This window comes from Belonocnema kinseyi, chromosome 5 (genome assembly GCF_010883055.1).
Source record: "Belonocnema kinseyi isolate 2016_QV_RU_SX_M_011 chromosome 5, B_treatae_v1, whole genome shotgun sequence".
NCBI classification, from domain to species: domain Eukaryota; kingdom Metazoa; phylum Arthropoda; class Insecta; order Hymenoptera; family Cynipidae; genus Belonocnema; species Belonocnema kinseyi.
Window position 1 is genome coordinate 105,866,342 of NC_046661.1, and position 22,566 is coordinate 105,888,907.

At 28.0% G+C, this 22,566-nt stretch overlaps 1 protein-coding gene across 1 annotated transcript in view; it reads right to left on the bottom strand.

Annotated features, from left to right (window-relative positions):
• The window catches only part of LOC117173443 (potassium voltage-gated channel subfamily KQT member 1-like), a 302,430-nt gene extending 286,448 nt beyond the window's left edge, over nucleotides 1-15,982 (bottom strand). Inside the window, exon 1 of the mRNA XM_033362018.1 lies at nucleotides 15,682-15,982. Within this exon, the coding sequence (XP_033217909.1) occupies nucleotides 15,682-15,982 (301 nt within the window). The remainder of the gene's footprint in view (nucleotides 1-15,681) is intronic.
• Between the last annotated feature and the right edge of the window lie 6,584 nt (nucleotides 15,983-22,566).

Here is a 22,566-nt window from a genome sequence, read left to right on the forward strand (position 1 = left end):
CAAAAAGATTCAACCCCACAAACCCCAAATACAGCAGCTCCATATCTACAAACCTACACGCCCCAAACCCACAAACCCACAAATCTCAAACCCACATGCCCCAAACCTAAAAACCCCAAACCCACAAGCTCCATATCAACAAACCCACAAACCCCAAAACAAAAAGCTCCAAACCCACAAACCCCAAATACAGCAGCTCCATATATACATACCTACAAAACCCAATCCACAAGCCCAGAAACGCCAAACCCACATACCCCAAACCTACAAACCCCAAACCCACAACCTGCATATCCACAAACCTACAAACCTTAAACCCCAAACTCACAAACCATAAGCCCACAAACCCCAAAGCCACAAACGTACAAACCCCGAACCCACAAGCTCCATATTGACAAATGTACAAACCACAAATCCACAAACCTCATACGCACCAGCCTCAATTCCATAAAACAAAATACCTCACAACTTTTAACACCAATTGAGAAATTGGTATAATTTGGGGTTAGTTTAAGGTTTCTGGGTGTGTGGGTTTGGGGGTTGTGGATTTGGGATTTGTACGTTTGTGGATAAGGAGCTTGTGGGTTTGGGGTTTCTAGGTAAATCCTGACGTGCTGGCTCAATTCTGCGAATGGATTCGTTTTCAGCGACCCCAAAAACATAAAGTATACCTATTAGAATCCCATATGACTCTCAAAACCATTTTCTAGTCCTATGTAATTTATCTGGGAAATACTGCAAATTTAATTTTTTTATAAATTCCTGAAAAATTCGTTTCCTTTCGATAATCTCACAAATTAAAACATCCTAGAAATTTAACTGAAACAAAATCCAATGAAAAATCCTGAAAGTAACTCAAACTTTGAGTTTTCTCGGAAAATTTGGGAGAATCTGTTTTCCTAAAGAATTCAGGAGAATATTCGGTCTAAGTTTCTGTAAACAGAATTTTCCTAAGTATCCAGACAATGCAATTTTCCAGATAATCTTTAGAATGAATGTTATGAAAATTAAATTCTAGGTTACATATATTTTTCCAAGAGCCTCAAAATTCATATATGATATCGAATCATTGCACAGCCCTGGTCATAAATTTCCACAAATTGCTCCTTTTCAGTGAGAAAAATTCGGTTTTTTTATTGATCGACTGGATACACGGTGCAGATTAGGGCAACATGTGTGTATTTTATTGTATACTGAAAGCAACATTTACGCCATAAAAGTCAGGTTGAGATTCCATAACTTATATTTTACATTTTAATTCATAAAAGGATCCTCGGTCTCTTTATAAGTTTTAATTGTTATTAGAAACTTATTTCAGAATTTGCACTTTTTATGATTATATTTTTTTCTGCACTAGGTTTCATGGGCTTTTTCTTAATAAAAATTGTACCAGAAAAGTGTACTTGTAAATTAAAATAGAGACTTTAATAAAGAGTTGGTTTGCGATTTTAAACATGTTAATTTGAAATTTTCCAAATTTAGTCATTTTTAAAAGTTAAATTAAAAATTTAGAAAATTTTCCAGGATTCATTAAAACTTTTTTCGACTTTAGTACCCAGCTAAATACTTCGTCAAATATAAATCATTTAATTAAAGTGTGGAATGTGAAATTTAATTGATTATTTTTCAACCACGGAAATTAATTACTTTTCAATGAGAAATTTCTCCCATTTCGGATGCTCATAGAAATGTAATTTATATTATTTATCATATACAATAGGGATTTTTTATTTTGCATAGTATGAAACAAAGGTAGAAACTAATTGTGTTGTGTAACAATAATATCTGCTCGGCAATCAGGCTTCACGGTGTGACGAACTTCTTCAACTTTTGATTGTCTTTGCAAGTTTAATGCAGTTCATATACCATGATTCCTATTGAGAACTTGAGCCATACTATTATTTAGAATACATTAACGTCTTATTTAAGATTCTTCCTCCGTCTCCGAGGCTTTTACTTCAAGAAAGAATTAATACGAAAAGTGAATTTCTGAAATGAAGAAATCAAATGTTATTCTAAATACTCAGTCAATTTTTTTTCTACAATTAAGGAGATCGTTTCTTTAAAATATTTTTTCATTAAATTAAAAATAACTTCGAAAGGAAAATATGCATTATCTTTTAGTCACAGATAGTGACCATTTTAGGGCGATACAAAAATTTAGAATTTTGAGTACTCGTGAGTAAAATCGAAGTTATTTTTATTTGAGAACAACGAAGGATGGAAATCTCAAATCTTGATAAAACTTGAAGTAAAGGCAAAGAAGAAGTACCGCATGAAAAAATTGAGCTGAAATCCAGGAAGGATTTTAATATGTATACTTCTAATGGGATATATGCGTGGATAAAGGTAAAAATGAATTAAAGTAATACAATTATTGATGCAATCATACAGAGGATTCATTACTAATGTAAGAAGATGTATCATATCGATTCACAATAAAATTGTTGTATCATTATTAAAAATTAAAACTTTAAAGTATCTTTCCACTTTAAAGTAATTTTGTTTCATTTACAAGGATCAAGTCAAGCATCAAGATCAAGTCTTCAAAGAAAGGACACTGCAAAAAATGTAGAAAAAATTACTTTTTTCAAAATATCTAATTTTCTTCTTTTCTTATAACTTTAAACGGAGAGATTAATAATCCATAAGAAAATTAAAAGAAAAATAACAGTTTTTATTTTATAAATTGGCAAATTTATAATTTTTACATTTGTTTTAATAAAATAAACCTCTGTTTAGCCTAATCACACGAATTTTATAAGCCAGATACATTGAAATAAAAGTGGTGTACCCATAAACTTGACAAATTCACTATTTTGTGTATGCAGTTTTAGGGGTTGTTTTACCATCCCCTTAACAATAAAGCAAGAAAATCCATATATTCTAGTAACCAAATAAAAGGAAGAAGTTTTAATTAAATTAACGGGATAACCAATTACTAAAAAATAATTGCAAATGCCGTCCCTACCAGGCGAAGCATTTAAGTTAATTTCAAGCTTTGTTTTAACATCACTTAAATATTTAAATAATGAGATCGAAATTTCAAAAATTCCAAAACCACAGGATTCCTCTTTTATTGTATTATTGAGGTTGGAAATACATTTACAATAATGTGAGCAACATACTTTGGTAAGGAAAGTCTTTGACATTATTTTAAGAGTTGTATTAATAAAGATTGGGTAAATAGTTAGGCGAGCAAATCGACATTCACTAACAACCAAACTCACGAGAAATTTTTTTAATATACTATTGCGGTTAAAAATCAATTCACAGTGAACGTGTGAAATGTATCCTACTATTAAAAGTTCTTGAAATTACTATAAGGGTGCTTTTAACATTTTCTTAACATTAAATCAAGAAAATAGATATTTTTTAAAAACCAAATCACGTAAGATTTTTTTATTATACTATTGGTGTTAGAAAATCAATTTACAATAAACTTTAAAACACTAATCCAAACGGGGGACGTCGTTGAAATTATTTTAAGGGTTATTTCAAGATTCGGTAAGTACTTCAATAAAGAAATCGACATTCACTGACAAACAAACTCACAAGAGATTTTTTGAATATATCATTAGGGTTGGAAATCAATTCGTATTCGACGTATGAAATCTATCCAATCATAAAAAGTTGTTGAACTCACTGTAGGGGTGGTTTCAACATTCTTTTTGCATTCAATCCAGTGAATTAACATTTTCCAAAAATCAAAATCAAAGAAGATTTTTGTCATGATACTATTGATACCGAAAATTCAATTTACAATAGACGTAAAAAATCCAAAGGCGAAATTCGTTGAAATTATTAAAAACTTTCTTTTATCGTCCCATAAATATTCGAACAAGAATATCGACATTTTGCAAAAATCCAAAATTATAGGAGATTTTTGGATTGTACCATTGAGGTCAAAAATGAATTTTTCAAATATTTCATTTCTTAAATTAAAAAATCTCCCTTGGTTTTGTTTGCTAGAAAATTTCGTTTTTCTCGCCTGAATGTTTCAGGGTGTTGAAATACTCCCTAAACATTATGTATACACAAAAAATGTGAGCTATTTAGTAAAATAGACGATTTTTTTTATCAATTATATGTGAAAATTGAAAGCTTGGCATTGGTTCGAGTAAAGACTGTACATTTTTCCTATAACATTCTTTCAAATAACTAATCTGCACTTTTGAGACTATAAACAAAAAACACAATTAGAGGTTTTGACAAAAAGTTTTTTTATACATTTGGTAAGGGGTCCATTAGGAGATTGCTTTTAGTGATTACGGAATTTACTTGATAAAATTTAATAGTAAGAGAAAAGTGAAGTTTCTGCAAACTGATGAGGTCGCGGTAGCTTTTCAAACTTTAGTAACCTCCAGGCGATGTCAAGCATCAATGAACTTAAATTAACAAGGCTGATTTGAGTAAGTTTATTGCAAGGAAGCCAAGTAAACCAAGCTCCTCCTTATACTACCAGAGCTACCTCAGTCTGTATCACTCTTAAATTAATTTTAGCTTGAATATAATGTAGATGAATCGAGATAAGTTCAATGCCGTTGACTGAATTTGATAGGAAATTTAAATTGGTGGAACACACAAATATATATATTATATAATATAATATATTTATTCTACACTAACAAATGCAACAAAAAAAAGTAAAATATGCGATTCTTTTGTATCATACAAACTTATCATTTAAAATATCCGTATTTTTAAAAATCGCATTTTCCAGAATTTTCAAAGGATTCGCTGTTGAAAATTTTGATTTAAAAAACATGAAAATGAAAGGAATTCGAAAAGTGTTACTGAAGTAAGTTTAAAGTCAGTATGCCAAAAAGGAGTTAAATCATGAGAAAATCAATTTTGGATAAATAGGATTTTTGAACCATTTGAGTTGCAAACTGAAATGTTCAGAATTGCATTTTTTTTTTGATTATATGCCGGACTTCAAGTCCAGCTGGTAAAAAATCAAAATTCGAAAATGTTTGATTTTTCAAAAAAGTCTTTTAAATTCCCTTTATTAAAAAGAATCTAAATAAATTTAGGTCTGAAAAAAAAAGAATTAAAATGTCTAATTTCATGAAACAGTTTGTTTTAAAACTGATATAAAGAAATGAAAGAGAAAAAATGTATATCCTTCTTTTCAGACATTATTTTTCATATCATTTTATGTTCTTCATTTTCACATATATTCCATATAATTATAAAAGTTGAATTAAAAAATAATGTCAACAAACACTAGAAGTAGCAAGGAACTCGTACAAATGAAATGACTTTGTTAGCTAGTTCAAAAGATCTTGTTCTTCAATAAAAATATTGAAAGCTCCTAATGGAGTAAAAAAACTTAAAATTCAAGAACAAAACTTCAATCAGAATGAATAAATGCACTTCATATATAAATATTATTTTACATATCAGCAAAAATTATTTTATTTTTAGTTTCATTCGAAAATGCGGAAATACAAGTTATTCTTTCTTGCTCTATAAGACTTTACATTGTTTTCTTTTTGTTCTATTTTTCTGAAAAAGACCATTCCACATAAAAATTTGTGTAATGTACTTGAAAGTAAATATTTCGTAACTTAGGTTTGAGAATATAGAATTATAATTAAATCCAGTCAAATAAATAAGATTTCAAATACTAAAGAAATTGATATAATTCAGTTAGTCTCAATTAATTTTTTAGTGGAAAATTTTATCTGTGAGCTCAGGAAATGGTTTATTTTGGAGAACGAAAAATTTAATGCAAATTTATAGTTTAACAAAATTTCATAAAAAATGGTAATTTCCAGAAGTCTATGATTTTTGTGTTACTAAAGCTACATGTTTTTTAGATGTATTTAAAATTCCGTCTGCTTTCATTTATATACTGGCAGATTTCATTGAGTTACATCGCAAAAAGGAGAATTTTTTCGATCGTATTTCATAATTTTTTTCTTTCGGATATCCACTATTACATTGTTTGTTGAGAATTGATCTGTTTTGGTTAGAAACTTAACTACTAGGCTAAAAGCTGAACTGCTTTGTTAAAAATGCATTTTTTGTTGAAAATTTTTCATTTTAGTTGAAAATTCAATAATTTCATAGTTTAAAGTTCGCGTTTAGTTCTTCGATAGAATCGTTTGCGATTTTTAAGGAAATTATCTTTTTGGTTGAAATTGAATACTTTTTGGACGAAAAATATACTTTTACGTAGACAATTTGTCTTTTTGGCTTCAAAATTCCACAATTTGGCTTCAATTTTTTTTCTCACTGGACTAAAAATTTCGTTTTGTTTGAAAATTTAATTATTGTTTTACAAATTTATCTCGTTTATACTAATAAAACTGTTCTTTATTTTAAGATAGAGTCTTTTTTGTTCTAAATATCAACTAATAAAACTTTTCATTGAGAATTCATATTTTTGTTTGAAAATTCTTATTTTCTCGTTAATAATTTCAACGTTTTGTAAAAAATCCATAATTTTGTATTGAAAATTTAATAATTAGGTTGAAATTTCTTTATTTTTCAACTGTAAGATTTTGTTTGGCTCAAGAATGAGCTATTTTGTTGAAAATTTATGTTCTCGGGATAAATTCAACTGTTATTGATTAAATATCAGAATATTTTTAGGTTTTAATATAAAATATTAGATTCTTCGCTTAGAATTCATCTTCTGAGTTTGAAAATTTATATTCTCTGAAAAAAAATAAACTCTTCTGTAGAAACTTCGCCTTTTAGTCTTGTAAACTTAACTATTTAGTTAAAATGTAACATTGTCATTTTTGGTAATAACTTAATTTGCTGTAGTTGCAAATTCATTAATACGGTTCAAAATTCGTCTTTCTTGGTGGTAGAAATTCAATCTTCTTAGTAAAAATTAAACTATTAGATTGAAAATTTATCGAACCTGTTGAAAATAAAAAAATATTTTCACTTCATATGGTAGGAATTTAAAGCGTTTCAAATTGAATTTAATATATTACCCAGATTAATTTTATTTAAAAGAATAAAATCTACTTTTTTAAAATCTCCTATTATCTATTCGTTTCAGAGCATTTTGGCTATTTACTTGAAAATTCGGGTATGGTACGTGTCTCGCTTAAATCATTCGCAATTTCTTCACTGGCTTTTGGTCTCTAATGTTTTCTAAAATGTCTGTTATTCTTAAAAAATGAATCGAACCCCTGCTTTAAAAGAGGAAATATGGGCAAATTGGGAAAAAGGACTTGATGTTAGGGTATTTGAAACATTTAAGGAGAAATGGGCACTTGGTAAAAAAGTAGATGCACTGTAATCCCCGTTGTAAGGAAGCTTTTAATGTTGATTTCCAGAAAGATATTATCGGGAACATATGGCACAAGGTTGATATTTTCTTGATGGTGGCTTATATAGGAGTATATTTGGTGGCCAGAATGTGGTTTATGGTCAAATTTAAATCTGGTATTTCGTTATTGATATTTAAGTGTCTCTGATCCTCTGGTAATTAACCGATAGCTATCAGAAAATATATTCAAATTCGTAATTGTAATTGAATTGGATAATAGGAATCCAGTTAAAGAAGCTGATCAGGTTTGAAGAAATGTCGCGTATTAAAAAGATGTTGTGATCATCACGTAAAGTTTATTACCATTTTTAGACATTCAGGTGAATAGAATATATGATTCTAGTTTTCTCTTGAATGAAAGAAACATTGTGCAGTAAAAATAAACAATAAAATATCTATTTAGAGACGTTTTAAATTTGAGACTTTTGTTATGAAAAATGTTAAGTACTTTAATTTTGAAAGTTATTTATATACAATTTTCTACGTGGTTTTTTAATTCTATTTCTACCGAAAAAAGATTTCTTCGCTTTGATAAAAATCAGATTAAAAATATAGTGAAGTGAGGTTTGCAAAATTCTAGGTAAAACTGATTTAAATGTTCTTTAACTTTAGGAAAGTTGCCGGGCTAAAAAATATGTTTCAGGGAGGAAAAAGTTTTCTATGATTTTAACAATTCCAAATTATATTATCAGTGACATCTCATAAAAAAAACGTGATTTTTCATGAAAAAACTTCAAAACGTACAAAAAAAATTGATTTAAACAATATTTTGTGCAAAGGAGTTTTTTCTTGCTTCTTATCATATATTTAAAAATGCTGCAGTATTTATAAATAATTGCATATTTTTTCGAGAAAAAAACCGTATATGCAACCTTACTGTTTCCAATTGTTACAATAAGTAAATAATTCTAAAAATATAGTAACTTGTATAAAAATATAATTTTCGCAAAAAGTTGTTGATTTAATTCATAGTAAATTTTTCTTTCAAAATTAGAAAAAGTAGTTGTTTGAGGGAAAGTTTTTTGTGAACGATTGTTTTAATTTCTAAATATTCCATAATATTTAAAAATGTAGAATTTTCTTATCATAATCATATAAATTGTTAAAAAATTTTAATTCACAAATATTCAAAAACTGTTATTTCAGAGTCGAAAAGAAATACAAAATCTAAAAAAATGGCAGGTTAAAAAATTTCAAAAATTGCATGTGGAATTTAAACCTGAAAAATTTCCCAATGTTGAAAAATTACAAAACAAATTATAAATTTTATATTTCGAAATATCAATAAATTTCAAATTTTACAATATTCAATTCATTCTTGATAATTTCATGGATTAATTTTGGAAATATTTGTAGAATTTCTAATTTTAAGAACTTATAATTGTGAAAAATTGCAGCTTTAAATATTGAAAATTTTTGCTGATGGAAAATTGTAAATTTTAAATTGGAAAGTCTTACAGATTAAACAGTTTCAGTTGCCGAGGAGATTAAAATGAAAATAATATACTCGTTACAAACTTAAATATCTCACATGCTTCGAAATAAATAATTTCAAATTGGTGGTAGGATTTTATGATATGCTTTTCATTATTTAGTTATAAACAAGTAGTTTAAAAATAAAATAAATTTTAAGATTCCAATAAAAAGTCAACAGAAAAATTTAATTTGAAAGCATTTATAATTTATTACTTTATATTTGAATTTATCGTTTTTTTTGATTGAATGAAAGTTCCAGATATTAAATGTATTCAAAATGAAAAAAAAACATAATATGCGTGTCATTCAAAATTGAACAGTTTTTAACAATGAATAATTCTAACTTGTTGAGTGTGTACATTTTCAGGGTAGCCAATTTAACGAACTTTATATCGCACAAATTTTGGCCTTTGAAAATTGAATGGCCAATCTTAAAAAACTGTTATTTGATGCTAAAAAATAAAAAATCACAAAAATAGCAGGCTAAACAATTTACAAAATTGAATTTCGAATAATTCAAATGTAAACTTATAACGGTCAGAAATTGCAGCTTTTGAATATTGCAATTTTTTATTAATGGGAAATTGCAAATTTATATCTTTGGAAAATAAAAAATGGTTTCAAATTATTAATATTCGGAAATGGAGACGTTTTTCATCTAGTTCATATTAATATTGTGCACTTTGAAATTCGGAAGACTCGCAGATTAATGGTTTTCAGTTTATAAATAATATTAAATTATTAGTGCGTGAAAAAAATCTTTTATAATAAACTTGTAGATGTTTTCATTTTAAACTAGTAGGTGAGACCGCCCTACAGTTAATAATTAACATACAATAGATACTCATTAAATATATGCAAGATATGCGTAAAATAATTAGTACTAATTATAATCTATTAACACATATACTACCTCACTATTAATGGAATGAAATAACAATTCCAAATACATTGGATTTTTTAAAATAAATTTTTTTCTACTGTAGGGTGGTTTCTAATTGAAAGTCCAAAAAACTCAAATAAAAAAGATTAAAAAAAATGGTGAACCTTTAATTTCAAACAAGGAAAAATTTAAAATGATTTTAAATAATTTTAACTTCAATCATTCCAATTTCAATTCTTTCTATTTTAACAAAATCAAACTAAAGTTTCAAAAATATGAAAATTTTAGTTTGGAAATCTAAACAGCTTAAAAATGTGAAGAGCTATAAATTCAAAATTAAAAAAAAATTTTTTTTTAATCAGAATTATGATTATGTTGCAAATTTGAAATTGCATCGTTAACAATTCTAATTCTTAGTTATCTTGATAAATTAGCTCAATCGTTATTAATAATATAACTTGAGTTGACTTCCAAATTAATCTTTTGGCAGATGAAGTATTAGGTTGATTCATTCAAAAAAATTGGTTAGGAGAATCAAATATTTCGTTAAATCAACAAAAATTTGTTTAAATCAACCAAATTTTCATGTATATCTAAAAAAGAAGTTTGTTTGGTTGAAGCACTTTTTCTCTGCATTTAATATAGAAAAAGATGGTATATATTGATATTGCATGATAATTAACTTCACGTATTTTTTGCGATCTATATGGAAACATCAATTAAAGTGCATGAGTAAGATCATGTTTATAAGGGAAATATCACTATACATTGAAGGACAGGGAAAATAATCGATATTGAAAACATCGCGGAAACGAGGCTAAGGTTTCTTTTTCTATGTCTATGTCAAGAGTAGGATGAGTGTCATATACGGTCACAGTCGTGCAATGTACGTTCGATGCGGCATTTTACCAAAGGGGAAAATCGTTTCTCATTTTAAAACCCACTCCCCACCCATCTCTTTCTTTGAAGTCATAGATCTTTCCTTCATTTCATTTGATAAATGTTAAAAATAAAACAAAAAACATTCAAACATATTGTTTTAACAGGCTTCACAGCCTAAAATGTTTTTAAAACAGGGAAATTAGGGTGATTTTTCGCGATATTAGGGGATTCGTAAGGGAACATTTGTTGTAAATAACATTAATGTTTTCAAAGAAATAAGCGATTTCAAAAAAGTTAAACTTCAACCACACACTGTTGTATTTTTAGATTGTAAATATTTAAATTTTACACCATAAAAGATAAATTTTAAACTTCGTCCTTCGAGAGAATAATTTTCTGTTCAAAAATACAAATTTCCAAATAAACGTTTGAACTTTAACACAAATAAAAGAAAAATACGGACTAAACAGTTTGATTTGCAAAAAAAATTAGTTGAAATTTCAAGAGAATGGGACAAGATATTAAAAAATTAGTTGAATTTTAAAACAAATAATTGAGTTTTCAAACAAAAAGGTTAAATTTTTTATCAGCGATAGATTACTTTTGCACAAAATATTTTAATTTTCAACAAAATAATGAAATGTTCATAAGAATATTAAAATTTTCAACTAAAATTATGAATTTTTAACAAAAATAAATACATTTATAGCAGACACGTTCAACTTAACTGAGAAGTTCAGTTCTAAATAAAAAAGATTAATTCTCAGGAAAAAATATAACACTTTATAAATTGATCAACAAAATATTTCAAGTTTAAATAATAACAGTAGAATTTAGCTAAAAAAGATGAATTCTCAACAAATAATTTAACGGTTGATATTTCAACCAACAAAGATTTGAATAAACTACTAATAGTTAATTTAATCCACATAGAGTTTACCAAAGAGTTTACCAAAGAGTTGCAGTTTTAATTAAAAAATATAAAATTTTTATAAAAAGAGATAAATATTCAACCAAAAGGATTTTCAAACCAAGAAAGTGTGAATATAAAAAATATGTTAATTTTTAAATCATGCATAAATTTTCTATCAAAATAATAGAATTTTCAATTCAAACAGATTAATGTTTAAGCTAAAAAAGACATTTTTACAAACCAGTCACATATTTATCATGAAAATATAAACATTTAACAAAAAAGGGTGATTTGTAATTAAATAGTTTAATTCTAAAATAAAAACGATACAATTAATTATAATTGAATATCTAAATTTGCAGTTAAAAAATAGATTTTCAGCACACAAAAAAAACGAATATTTAACAAAATATAGAAAACCTGTATTCTCACCGGAATAGTAAACGATGGATCAGATGATATACGTATTTGTTTATGAGAAAATAGATATCCACACTCTGGATCTACCCCTCAAATTCAGAATTTTAAGTTTTCTTAAAATTTAAATTGGGAAAAAAGATATCTAACAAAATAGTCAAATTTGTAACCAAAGAGTTGTATCTTTAACTAATAAAATTGATTTCGAATAAAGAATTTCAAGTTTCATTTCATTTGTTGAACTTTCAATCAAAAATGTCAATTTTAAAATAAAAATTTCATAGTTGAATTTTAAACTGAAAACGATCAATTTTCAGCCTAAATTATATTAGTTTTTTGTAATTACTTTTTAACTAAGAAAAACCCAATTTTTTATCATGATAGTTAGATCTTCAAGCAAGTAGTAAAATTTTTTACCAAAATCGATCAATATCCAAAAAATGAATTTTTTACAAATATTACAATCTTGAGACAATAAAATTATTTTTTAAAAAAGCACTTGCAGATTTCAACTAAGTAATTTAATTTTTAACGTCAAATTCCATAAAGTAATTTTTAACTGAAAACGATATATTTGCAGCCGAATATGAAGTAGCTAAATTTTCAGTTAAGAAAATAGATTTTCAACTAAGGAAAAAAACTAACTACAAAAAAATACCCAAATATTTTACTAATTTTCATCTTTTCTCGTCACAAAATATGTAGCCCATCTCCTGGTAGTGTCACGTCGATTTTTAATGTCCCCTAAACTTTTTTTTCATTCATTATAATTAATTAATTATTATAATTACAGTTGCATAAGTCTCAAATTATGTGAAAAAATCTCCTCATTAGAGAAGATTATGAAAGGACAGATAAGAAAATAAAAAGAAACCTCTCTCTTTCAAATTGACATGACGGCAGCCGTACAGCTGCTTCCTCTCGTCTACAACTTTTCAAGAAAAATGTTGTGAAATGCCAAATACGCGCAGGTGAAACTATCATTGTTGCCGATGGAACTTTTGAACTATTTAAGATTTCTCAAAAGTAAGAGCGCACGAAAGTCGATTTTATAACTTATTTATAGTTTTATTAAATGCTTTGAAAATTTAAAGATGCGTTTCGATGCTACTTTTCTTTATTACCCATTGGCTTTTCATCGAACTTTTCATTAGTTTGAACATTTATAACTGAATATTTCAACGAGTAAAATATTATAGGGATACCCTTCAGTTTTCATTACCTAATTTAACAATTCGTGAAGAAAGATGCATTAAATAATAACTACTCGAACTGAAAAGAAGGCACTGATCTAATTTTCTTAATTTTCTTCGGTATCAATACGAAGAGAGCATGGTATACAAACAGGATGCAACTTATCAATAAATGGTAAAGTAGATTAATGGCTTTCACTTCATTAAGTAAATTTTGTCACTCATAGGTGTTTACTACTCGAATAGAAAAATTGTATTTGCTGGCAAAAGCTTTCAAAGATTAAAAAAAATGGATTACAAAAAATGACATTCTGTTCATGTTTATATTGCCGGCTTTCAATCAATAATGAGTACGGGAAATATAAATCAATTTAATGACGGTGGGAAAGTAAGGCACCTATCTTCAATCAGATCGGACGTAAGCTCGCGTGTAAACAGGAAATCATGCAGGAAATTTTTTATTGGATAACTTGACCTTTTCGATGCAAATTTATAGGTGCTCTCTTTCAATATTAAGTTAGTTGACAGGCCAAGAATTAGATATTCACATAATAATAGTTTTTCTGTTACTTTAAGAATAAAAATAATATATCTGATGACACTATCCTAAATAAAAAAACTAAATTTTTTACCCATGCTTTTGAATTTTTCGTAGTATCGCTTCTGAAAAGTGTTTAAAGAATAGTTTAATTTTTACCAATATCGGGTTATTATTTTGGGTAACTATGTCTACAAATTTATCGTTTCCAATATGAAAAAAAATTTGTATGTAGTTTAAATTAAAAAAGAAAAAACATTTTTAGAGCAAATAAATATTTTGAAATATTATTGACTTATTTTCAAAATTGGAAGCAGTTCAGATGCAGGGAATATTTTTCCTGGAGACATTTTTTTGGCACAATTACCTTAATCGGGAATTATAAGAGAAGAATATTTGCAATTTGAAAAACAGAATTTTATACAAGAATTACGATTTTAGGTTCAAATTGATTTTTGCCAAATATATATTTTAATAATAAAAAAATACACAAAAAAAAACCTTCACTTGTGTTTTCTTGTGATTTCGAGCAGAGAATCTTTAATTTTAAAAAAATATCATTTTTTCACTAATATATTAAAAGAACTTTTAATTTGAAAATACACCTTCATAATTCAGACAAAATTTAGGCTTGAAACGTCTTTCTATTAAAATGGAGTTTCTAGCAACCTTTAAAAAAGGAAAGGTCTTTAAATTGCTAGGACAAAAAAAATGTTTCTTACATTATAAATTAGAGAATTCGATCTAAATTTGTACCAGAAACCTATAATTGAGAACAATTTTTTATTTTGAAAAACAATAGAAGACATTAAATACATTTTTGTTAAAAATAGTCGTATTTCTTAAATGATTATTAATTTTTTTAAATTAAAGGTTGTCAGTCTCAAATCTCTGTAGGGGCCATTTGAAGGAAAATAATTAATTTTTTATTTAAGTTACAAAAATAAAAAAAAAAACTTCACTTTTTATTTTTTTGGTACCTACTTTGGGCGATATATTAATATTTCCTCAAAGAAGGATAGTGATATATAAAGTTACAAAACTAATTCCTTCTCTCCTTTTAATTTTTATAAACAAAATAAAAAATAAAATATTATATTGCTAAAGAAAATATTCTGTCTTAAAAAATTCGAATTAAGTAACTTTTTTAAAATCAAAATAGTCGAAGTTTGTATTCAACTAAAATTGCTTCTTAAAAGTTATGCATGCTCATCGTAAAGCCTTTATCTAAATAGATTGAAGCGCAAACCGTATAAAATAAGGATATTATTGAAAATAAAAAAATAAAATTTCCTTTAAAATACAATCCTTGAAAAGCCAGACAGCGTTATATCAACACATATTCTGACATTTTTCAAAATCTTAATGAGATTTTTTATTTAGTTTAAAAATAAGAATGTAGAATATATACACAAGGCGCGGTCATAATTCATGACATCATTGAAAGATTTGATATTAAAAAATAAGAAAGCGTGAAATTCGAATTCCAAAAACTTTACTACTTCACTTTCTGTGCATCTATCTAATAGAAGAAACATTTTATTTTTAAAAATAAAAGCACTTCGATCAAATTTAGCTTTGATGAGTGTGGTACAATTTTTCCCCTGGGCGCAATTTAAAAAAAGTTATTTGTAAAGCGAAGCCCTCACATCTATCATAAAAAATTATTTTTAATTAAAATAGAAGCCCAACTTGTAGCAGAACTATTAAGAATTTAAGAACAATATCTTTATCATGATATCAAAAGTTTCAAAATATTACTTTTCTAAAAATAATAATAAAAAAATAAGCTCCATGATTAAATATTTATTGCCATTTGTGAATGCTACTCTAATGAAAACTAAAATACTTTCGGCAAAATTGCCAAACGCAAGAAGCATGCAATCCAATGAAAAGGAATAATGAAAATCCTAAACGAATTAAGATCCCTCAAACTAAAAATTCTCACAATAGGGACTACAAAATCATCAATTCCAGTTCCAAAAATTAGCAGACAGTTTCCAATACTTCTTCATTTAGATACAACGTGAATTCTTTTTTTAATCAAGCCAATGGGTAACAATTAGGCCATAGCACCAATACCTGAATGATTGCACTTTTTCTGATTGGAATGAGTTTGACTGTTAATATGATGCTCCTGGGAGTTCGAATAATGATTATGACCATATTGAGACTGTTGATTGATCGGTGATTTTAGGACACTTAGCACGAGGTCTTCGTGGGAGGGTACGATGCGGGTGAGCTGGCGACTCTGTCTAAATAAGGTCTCCTGTTCGCCACGATTCATCCTGAAGTCTAGGCGACGATTGTGCAGGTAAAATCCGGGATACCACCTTCGTCTGCCTTGTTCAGGAACACTACCTAGTATAACAGCCTGCAGCATCCCGAATTTTTCTCGACCAGTCTTCCAGGATCAGAGTTAATTTGATTTATAAACAGGATGTTCATCCGTAGGATGTTCTTAACCAGGACCAGTTGTTCCATGGTCATGGTCCAAGGTTCACCACAGACTCTTGATCTTTCGGTGCCTTTCTTTAAGTGCAGATCGAGACACATTGATCCCTTCTTCTCCAAATTTTCCCTAAAAATTGTTTGTGCAGATCTTGCTCAAAACATTTTTTCTGACAAAAACTAATCTCACCTCAGTATTTTTTTGAACAAATCACAACCTACAGTTTTTACCGACAGACTCGACGACCTGGATCGCATTCTCGAAGAGTCGGGCTCTACCACACACGGGGATTTCATCTACGTGTGAGCTTCAAGGGTCATTTTAATCGTTTATATGAGCTGTATTAAAGATGCATTAGCTATCATAATATCACGCATGTGGCACCAGGATATCTTTATTTGATCATCCCGAAAAAAATAAGATATATAATTATCAAGTGGAGCGTAAGTTCAATTCCTGAGTATCAGGGATCGAGACAAATTTTTTATCTTCGCATGTAGCATTCCTAGATCCTATTATTTAACTGATTTGGGGAATGATGCGCAGATCCGAATCAATATTCCTTGATAATTCTCTCAGAAAATCATTTCAGTGTTTATCATTTATAAAGTGAAGATTGCTGATCTCGAAGTGACATTTGACCCTGAAATTAAGAGTTCGGTACCGTATTTAAAAATCGGAGGGTTCTCACGTGGTCCGCGAAGGTCGCGCAATCCTCACTGGGCGAGAGCCCGCAACCAACTGTGGATATCGGGCATCTATCGCTAGTTCAGATTTTTACCACGCTCGTGCTGGTTTCGCGGGCGCTACTCGTGACAGATTAGAATTTCAGGAAATGCTCATATATTCGACGCATAGGAGAGGATCGAAATTCTGACCTTTCTGTCCTTTATTATTTTTATTCGTATTATTTTTCAAAATTTGTAACTTACTATTCATCCTATGCTTGACAAAAAATAAAGAAAGCTTCATACACTGGAAGGGCATCATTATAAGGGGTGAACAAGTCAGATAACAAATAACAAAAGAATCTTGGATAAGATATTTTACATTAAACTTTGAAGAAATTTATGTTTGTGTAGATACTCTTTCCTTCATCCGTTATCCTTCATTTGCATCCTTTCATATTTTTCCCTTATTATGCAGATCGATTTGCACCCTTCAAAGGGATACAATTATTAAATTCGCTTTTGACAAGGCCCAATTCCAAACTTGTTCATCATCATAATTATTAGAGTGGGTTGGAAATTAAAAAAAAAATATGTAAAATTATCAATCGCTACATGGCGACAAAGTAGCATATTGGGATTCTGGAAAAGTATAATTAATTTGAAACCAATATATATGCTGCTTGGTTTCCCGCGATAAAACAAATGTGTAACAAAATTTCTTGCTTGCAGAGTTGATAAATTTTCTTGAGTTTTAATTTTTTTATATTTTGGGAGGACGAAGAAGTCTTCTAAATGTATTTTGGGCTTCTAATCAATAATTTGAGTACACATAATTCCTATTTAATTCACCCGTTTTCAGAACGAAATCCTAATATTTGTGTAAATAGGAGAATAAATTTAGCGGATACTTGAAAACTTTCTAGTGATAAAAATGCACCATTCTATTCCAATGGGCCTTGTTGATATATTCGCGCAGAATTTGCGTTAATGCAAATTTAATACTAGAAATAGCCATTTAAAAATAATGACTTTCATCACTATAATAAAAATTTGACAGACAAAAGAAATATTTTGTATTTTTTGTCAAAGAATATTTTTTTTCGCTAACCTGCATTTGAATACCTTATAAGAGATGATCAGCTACAAATTATTGTTCACTATTAACAGTTGTATTTGTAATAATTATATTTTGTGAACAAATGTATTGTTTGTATTTAGAAAAAAATTTATTTGATTTTCCATCTCAAATCATAATTATAAAAAGAAAATACCAGAATTATCGCAATTTTGATCAAACTTGTTAATGGAAGTAAAGATAATTAATTATCATTGAAGAATTATATTATCATTGAAATTTTGCACATAAATACCAAAAATGTTGCCAGAACTCATCGATTTTTTGAATAAAATTAAAGATTAATAACTCTTAACAAATGTTTATTTTTTTTTATCAATTTTTACAATTCATTATTACACTACAACAGTTTCATTTGAATAAAAATTTGTCTGTGACACGACCAGCTCGTTTAAACTTTTTTCTCTTAATTTATTGATAATAATTATGTTGATTTTTTAGAAAAATATTTGGTTGATCAAAATAATATTTCTAATAATGTTACTTGACGTAAACAATACTATTTAAAAAATATGTTAAAACTTCTTGCAGCTTTTACCTATTTTTTAAAAATATTTTGAGTAAATGTTTTCTGCGATAAAATAAGCCATGATTTATTAAAACTCAACATTTGTCAAATTAGTAAGAACTAAAATAAATATTTTGCGCATAAATACAAAAAAATGTTGATTTTGTTCATTGAATTTGCTTATATCAACGAAGATAATTAACTCTTAGTAACTATTTACAGTTTTTAGTTTTGATTCAAACTTTCAAACTTTTCTATGAGAATTTAGATAAGTAAAAAATTTTCTGTCATCAAACCATCTAGGCCCCAGTCGTGAATATGTGATTTTAAACTTGTTAATAACAAGACAGTTTGACAGTTATCTCTTTATTTATATGCAAGTAACATCCATGTATGTAATCATGAAAATGTTTAAACTTGATTCTAAAATTTGTATTGAATTCTGAAAATTGCAATAGAAAATACACGTCTGACCAGAAAGTGCTTTACTACTTAAATGGAAAAGAGTCATCAGTAAGTCAGAATTTGGGAAAAACAGCGACATTCATGTTCGTAGAATATGCATTTCTTTACAAGTGTATATTAATTTTACAAACTTTTAAAAAATGGAAAATAGGGGAACTTTAGATGCAGAGTTAAATGCCGAAACTATTATCTAAATTCCTAGAAAGAAATTTAAAAAATCATTAATTTGCCTAGATGTCTGGAATTTAGGAATTTAGGAGACGCTTAGTTCGTTTTTCCTTTTTTCTATCTGCCACTTAATTTGTTTGCGATTAGTTTCAGAAGTTTAAAATCCATATATTGGATCACAGAAAATTACGTTCATATTAAATGACGTAGAAAAATTAAAAAGAAAAGCACATTTAGATATTTTCGAGGTTAATCCAAGGGTGTTTTCTGTTCTTTGATCGACTCTTTATTTATTTATCATGCTTCCGAAAGTCTTAAGTGATTAAAAAATTGTTTTAAAAAAACAATGAAGTCGGGCCTTTATATTTTGGAGACAAATCCGAAGGTGTTTTTGGTTTTTCTATCTGACAAAATAGGCGTCGGATCAAAATATCGAAAACATATTTGGATGCTTAGTTTGCTTATAATAATTGCAGAAAATTAAAAAATATTGTTTTATTTAAAAACAGGTTTGAAACAAGTTGCGCCTAAATATTTTGTTAAGGGGTAACCTTATATAGATCGCGAAATATCGAAGAAAACTTTGGGAATTTTTTGTAACAAAACTACACAATATTTCGATCTCAAATTCGGTCCGATATTTATTGACATTTCATTACAATAAAAAAAAATTTAAATGCAAAATGTTAATAAACAAATTCATCACGACCCGCGAAAGTTGACAACCTTTTTTTCCACTCTAGTTTTATGGGCAATGCCATCGGTCATGTGCCTAACTGAAACATTTCAATCGGTCTTTTTTGTTATTATAAGATGTATATTTCCTCCATATACCTATTTTCAAAGTATGGAAAAATCATTTTACAAAATAATAGAAAAAAAATTTTGAAAGGACGTTAGTTAAAATAGCCATAGCAGCTAAAACGCTCCGAATTTCGGTTTAAAATTTTAATAGAGTACTCTTGAAATGTTGTACTTTCGATTTGTACAATAAAAAAATCGATTTTTTTATCAATCTTAATAGGGATACCCCCTTAACGAATCCAAACGTTTTTCCCATTGCGTGCATGATGCAGAAAAATTATTAACAAAATTAAAAGAATAAATAGAAAGCTCATTAAGTTATTTCTCAGACGAACTCATAGGTTTTCCTGTTTTTAGATCGGACCCTTATTTTGTTTAGCATGCTTTGCAAAACATTAAATTGATTGTTAATAATTGGATTGTCTACAAATTGATTTGAAAAACAAAGAAAAGACAAATTGAAAGGTTTTTTCGGTTTCTCGATCGGCTGCTCTGCAATGTTCATAAGGAAACTAGAAATTTCCTCTTGTGTAAAAAGGATATTTCTTGATACAAATGGAATTTCCTCTTAAATTTTAGGTTAAGAGCATTTTTATTTATTTAAAAAAAGAATGTGCTTGCAAAAAACATTATCTTTGAATAGCAAACTTCAAATAATCATAGAACTAAATAACTCTTTTCGCGTTAAGCAGGTTTTCTAGTGACAGGATATGTTGGAGACAAATCGCGAGATATTTTGCGTTTTCCGATTGAAACCTTTGTTTATTTATCATTTTTTGCATAGTTTGAAATCAATAAAAAATGTTTTAAAGAAAGGCTCACCTAGATATTTCAGAGAACACTCCAAATTTGTTTTCGTTTTTTTGATCCGACGTGTAATTTGTTGATAATTAATCATAAATTTTATGTATCCAGACATGTAGAAAAATTCAGGGTCGTTAGGATTCCCATTCCTTTCTCTAGTTACTATCACCTAGAAGATTGACAAGATGAGGGGTGACAAGGAGAAATTTCCAGAACCTGTCATCGATCGATAAGTACTCAAGAGAACTTAGCTTCCACTCGAGTAAATTTAGGAAAATTGCATATTTCTTTAAATAGTAATTTAGCATCGGAAATCAAAGGAGCATATAATTCTTATGAAATTTATAAGAAAATAAAGACTATTGCTTAGTTGCAATATGTAATTTATAAGTAAATGGTCAAGGCTTAGGGTGTAAAAGGAATCTAGAGCTGCTATAACTCATGCTATATACTCTCCACCTTTGATCTAATAATAGGGGAGCACAACTCTTAAAGAATTATATAAAAATAAGTTTTTATTTATAAAAAAATAGCTGAACGTTTAACTCGATGGCAAATCAGAGTGCTTAATTTCTGAAATCAACAAAAAAGGTGCACAAATTTTTCTTGGCTTTATTAGAGCAATTTTAAAACTAAAGTTTGTATTTAGAGACATCTGGCTCGAGGAGTCAATTCTAAACCCCAAGCGAAATTTAATCACACTATTAAACAATGTTTTAATTAGATCATACAGGAATAACCGCAAAACATCATTTCTTAATTAATCTTATAACGCAGCAGTAAATGCAAGTATGCTCATAGCACATTCAACTCCCTGGATTTGTCTTTCCGAATATTCAAAACGTAAGCAAATGAAATTCTGTTATAAAAATCTTTCAAGTATTTCACATATTAGAAAGTTATACCTAACAGATTGATAAAAAATAATTATTCTCTATATGTTTGTTATATTTTTCTGAACAGAAAGATGAATTTTATTGTTTTTGATAATCATAACTGATTATTATTTCAATGAAAATCTAGTACAATATCAATTTTGAAATCAGTAGAACCTAATAACGAAATAAAAACTATTTTTGGCATAAATTTTCCTTTACTTGGTTGCAAAGTCTACTGCTATATTTTTGTATTCAAAATTTATCACATTTGATTAAAAGTTCTAATATTTAGTTGAACTTTTTGTTTGGTTTTTTTAACTATCTTGTTTCAGTAATCTATTGTTTGCAAATTCGCCTTAACGGTTTAAAGTTGAAACAATGTTATTTATTTTTTTAAATTAAATATTTATATCTTTGTTTGAAAATGTAGGCATTATATAGAAAATCAATGTATTTTATTAGCAATTCGTCTTTTTTAAAGATACTTTTTTTTTAATTCATCCCTTTTGTATACAAATGTAATTATTTGTTACAAAATGCATCTGTTTTGGCTTAGCGTTTACCTGTTTTGTTGCAAATTAGGCTTTTTTTATCGTATTCAACGGTTTTAAAATTTTTATAAACATCCTGTTTTGCTTGAAATAGTAACTTTTACATACTTTGTTCTTCATTAATGTTATTTGGATAAAAAAAACTACAATGAAACCCTTAGATAGGGCGCCCCCTTATAGTCGTTTCGAGAATTTACGCCGCGCCACAGTAAGGTGTAACATCAGCTGCGTGGCATGTGCGGTGACCACTCAGGCGTGAAAAACAAAAGAGTTTACATTTGAAGCCGTACTATATATGGTTTGTTCCCCACCACCACCAGCTCCAAACCCTGCATAATAGAAGAGTTTCACTGTAATTAGTTTGAAGTTAAAATACTTTTTGATAAATTAATTAATTTGATTCAAAATTAACTTAATTTTGAAAAAAATTCTTGTAGCTCAATGAAAATTTGTCTTTTGTTGTAGAAAGATCTTTTCTTGGTTTAAAATTAATATTTTTAGTTATAAATTTTACTATCTTTATTATTTATT